At 42.1% G+C, this 3,230-nt stretch overlaps 1 protein-coding gene across 1 annotated transcript; it reads left to right on the top strand.

The window, feature by feature from the left end:
- The first annotated feature begins 227 nt into the window (after positions 1 to 227).
- Positions 228 to 958, top strand: LOC108377883 (uncharacterized). Its single transcript, XM_017634176.1, has 2 exons — positions 228 to 611; positions 670 to 958. The coding sequence occupies exons 1-2, from the start codon at positions 332 to 334 to the stop codon at positions 882 to 884; spliced, it is 495 nt and encodes a 164-aa protein (XP_017489665.1). The 5' UTR covers positions 228 to 331; the 3' UTR covers positions 885 to 958.
- The last annotated feature ends 2,272 nt before the right edge of the window (positions 959 to 3,230 follow it).

Below are 3,230 nucleotides of genomic sequence, written 5' to 3'. Positions count from 1 at the left end.
TTTAAAAGTGGTGCTTTCGATTGTACTATGTGGGCTGGTGTTGCTGTTTGAGAACTGTGAAGCTGTGGAAGCTTTTGACAAATCTCCAAAGGACCAAAAGGAAAAATCAACTAAGTTGCCACCTTGTAAATCCTGCACTGTGCTTGTGGAATCATTTAATTTGGTGAGTGCGTGGCAGTAATAACAAATTTGTGTCGTATTAATATAAACTTTGCTTACATGGTTTGGAAAAAATAAGTCCCGGCAAGCATGCCGGTGGTGATGCAGCTTAATTTCCATATTTTCCATAAATGAAGTGGTGCTTTATCATGCGCGGAATGCACTTAAAGGCATGGTACGTCCTCAGAGTTTAAAGATTTGTCAATTCCAAATCAACACGGGCTTCATACCGGAACAAGAAACATTGATAACATTTTCCTCGAATGATCTCGATGATTTACCGGATGCCGATCAGGTTCCTCATGACTTTTCGGTTTCGCTGTCGTTGAGTTTCACGGATAACGAATTTCCGCCGAGTAGGAATCCTCCGTGGTTACCAGCAAAGCCCATAAGAAACACACAACATATATTTAGTTCGCAATTAGAATTCGAGGAAATGGTGGATAATTTCGGCAAGTCCCTATAGTATTTCCGCCCATTTCAATTATTTATTTATTTTCCTTACAACAGTGACAAAACCTAGTTCGATCAACAAACCTACGCCTGTTAGGTCAGCTGCTTCCGTAGATAACGCCTATTTTACCAGATGCTACCGAAATAAAGCAAGAGGATGTACCTCGAATCCAACCTCAACCATCACCACCAATAGACATGCTCAATTTAAACCAGCCCCAACCCCAGCTCCCGGTGCAAGATCCACAAGCCACTGTTATGCCAACGAGTGACGCTAGTTTCGATTTGCTTGGAGCATTCGGGGATGATAATTCATCTGGCATTGGCTCGGCTCCAATACCTGATATTTTAGGTAAGGATTTGGTAGATTCAAAAAAGTCTTAGAAAAGCTGCAATCAAAACAGACAGGCAGTGCTCTCGCTACTCGACACTCACACCTGCTCTCAGAGAGCACTCTTCAACAAACCGACATATACGAGCAGTGGAACCACATTTCCCGCTCATTAAGTACCGCCGCCGAAGAAGTAGTCGAAATACGTGAGTGCGAAGAGATTGAAATGCTGGCCGACAGGAGGAATGCCTGAAAATTTTACCAGAGAGTTAGGCGGCTTACGGTAAATTTCAAGACCAAGGCGTACTCCTGTAAGAACAACAATGGCGACTTTGTAACCGATGTTCAGAGCATACTTAAATTATGGAGGGAACACTTCTCCGCCCTACCGCCCTCTGCCCAATCCACAAGAAAGGTGACCCCGCCATTCGCGCCAACTTCCGAGGGATCAGCCTTCTAAGGTTCTATAGGTTACAAGGTCTTATCGAGCGTATTGTGTGAAAGACTGAAGCCCACCGTCAATGAACTGATTGCGCCTTATCAGTGTAGCTTTAGACCTGGCAAATCCACCATAGACCAGGTATTCACAATACGCCAACTCTTGGAAAAGACCCGCGAGTAAAGGATCGACACACCACCTATTTGTCGACTTTAAAGCATCTTTCGACAGCACTAAAAGGGGTTGCCTATTCGCCGCTATATCTGAATTAGGCATCCCCTCAAAACTCATACGGCCGTGTAAAATGACGTTGAGCAATACCACCAGCTCCGTCAGAATTGAGAAAGATCTCTACGAGCCGTTCGCCACCAAACGGGGTTTCAGACATGGCGAATTCCTTTCACGTTACTTCTTTAATCTGATGTTGGAGAAGATAATAAGAGCTGCAGAACTGAGCCGCTCAGGAACAATTTACTACAAGAGCGTACAATTGCGGTAAGAAAAACCGCGAAGTCTGTTCTGCCTTTTCAAAGTTGGATAAGGAAGCAAAGCGAATGGGTCTGGTGGTAAATGAGGACAAGAGGAAGTATCTCCTGTCATCAAACAAACAGTCAGCCCATTCGCGCACGATCTATAAGTCTCTCATCATGCCCGTGCTGGTATATGGTGCAGAAGCATCGACACTGACAACATCCGATGAGGCGAGTGTTTGACAGAAAGATTTTGCGGACGATTTACGGGCCCTTACGCGTTGGCGACGACTAGTACCGCAGACGATGGAACGATGAGCTGTATGAGCTTTACAACGACATGGACATAATGCAGCGAATTAAAATACAGCGGCTCCGCTGGCTTGGCGACGTCGTTCGAATGGACACCGACGCTCCAGCTCTGAAAGTATTCAACTCGGAACCCGCTGGTGGAAGCGGAGGAAGAGGGAGGCCCCCACTCCAATGGAAAGATCAGGTCGAGAAGGACTTGGCTTCACTTGGCGTTTCCAATTGGCGTCAGTTGGCACAGAAGAGAAACGACTGGCGTGCTTTGCGGAACTCGGCCAAAATCGCTTAGGCGGTTACAGCGTCAAATAAGAAAAAGAAGTATTATTTAGCTTTTTTTTCGACCGTTTTAGCTCCAAACGAAATTTTTCTCAGGCAACACTGAATGTAGAATAGATATTTCCCAGGGACCGCAAATAACGATTATCCTTTGAAATATTTCTTATTACTCGGAGTACCTTCAGCGGCACTGATTTTTATTTTTTAATTTTTACTTATAAAAATCAAGTTTAATCACTATATTTTAAGTTTTATTTTTTGCTCGGATAATAATGGTTATGCTTTAAGTTTTATTTTTTGCTCGGAAAATAATCGTTATTTCTTGAGTTTTATTTTTTGCTCAGAAAATAAAACTTAATTTTTGCGTATGCGTATGCGCATGCGTGAATAGACAGTGGCGGCTGCATTGAACCTTTAACGCCACTATGGAGTGGGTAATGAAAATACAGATACCAGGGCAAAAACAAAGAGAACCACATTTCAAAAGAAAAAGTGCACAAAAGCGCATACGCATACGCAAAAATTAAGTCTTATATTCTGAACAAAAAATAAAACCCAAGAAATTACGATTATTTTCCGAGCAAAAAATACAACTTAAAACGTAACGATTATTTTCCGAGCAAAAAATAAAACTTAAAACGTAACCATTATTTTCCTAGCAAAAAATAAAACTTAAAACGTAACCATTATTTTCCGAGCAACAAATAAAACTTAAAAAGTAACCATTATTTTCCGAGCGAAAAATAAAACTTAAAACGTAACCATTATTTTCCTAGCAAAAAATAAAACTTTA

The sequence above is a fragment of the Rhagoletis zephyria genome, unplaced genomic scaffold, assembly GCF_001687245.7.
Source record: "Rhagoletis zephyria isolate East Lansing unplaced genomic scaffold, Rhagoletis_zephyria_1.1 Rzeph_scaffold_12902, whole genome shotgun sequence".
Lineage (NCBI taxonomy): Eukaryota > Metazoa > Arthropoda > Insecta > Diptera > Tephritidae > Rhagoletis > Rhagoletis zephyria.
This window is presented reverse-complemented; position numbering and strand designations above follow the sequence as displayed.

Coding starts and splice junctions, on each gene's coding strand:
- LOC108377883 (XM_017634176.1), top strand. CDS start 332: ATGGTACGTCCTCAGAGTTTAAAGATTTGTCAATTCCAAATCAACACG. Junction 612..669: donor GGAAATGGTGGATAATTTCG/GCAAGTCCCTAT, acceptor TCCTTACAACAG/TGACAAAACCTAGTTCGATC.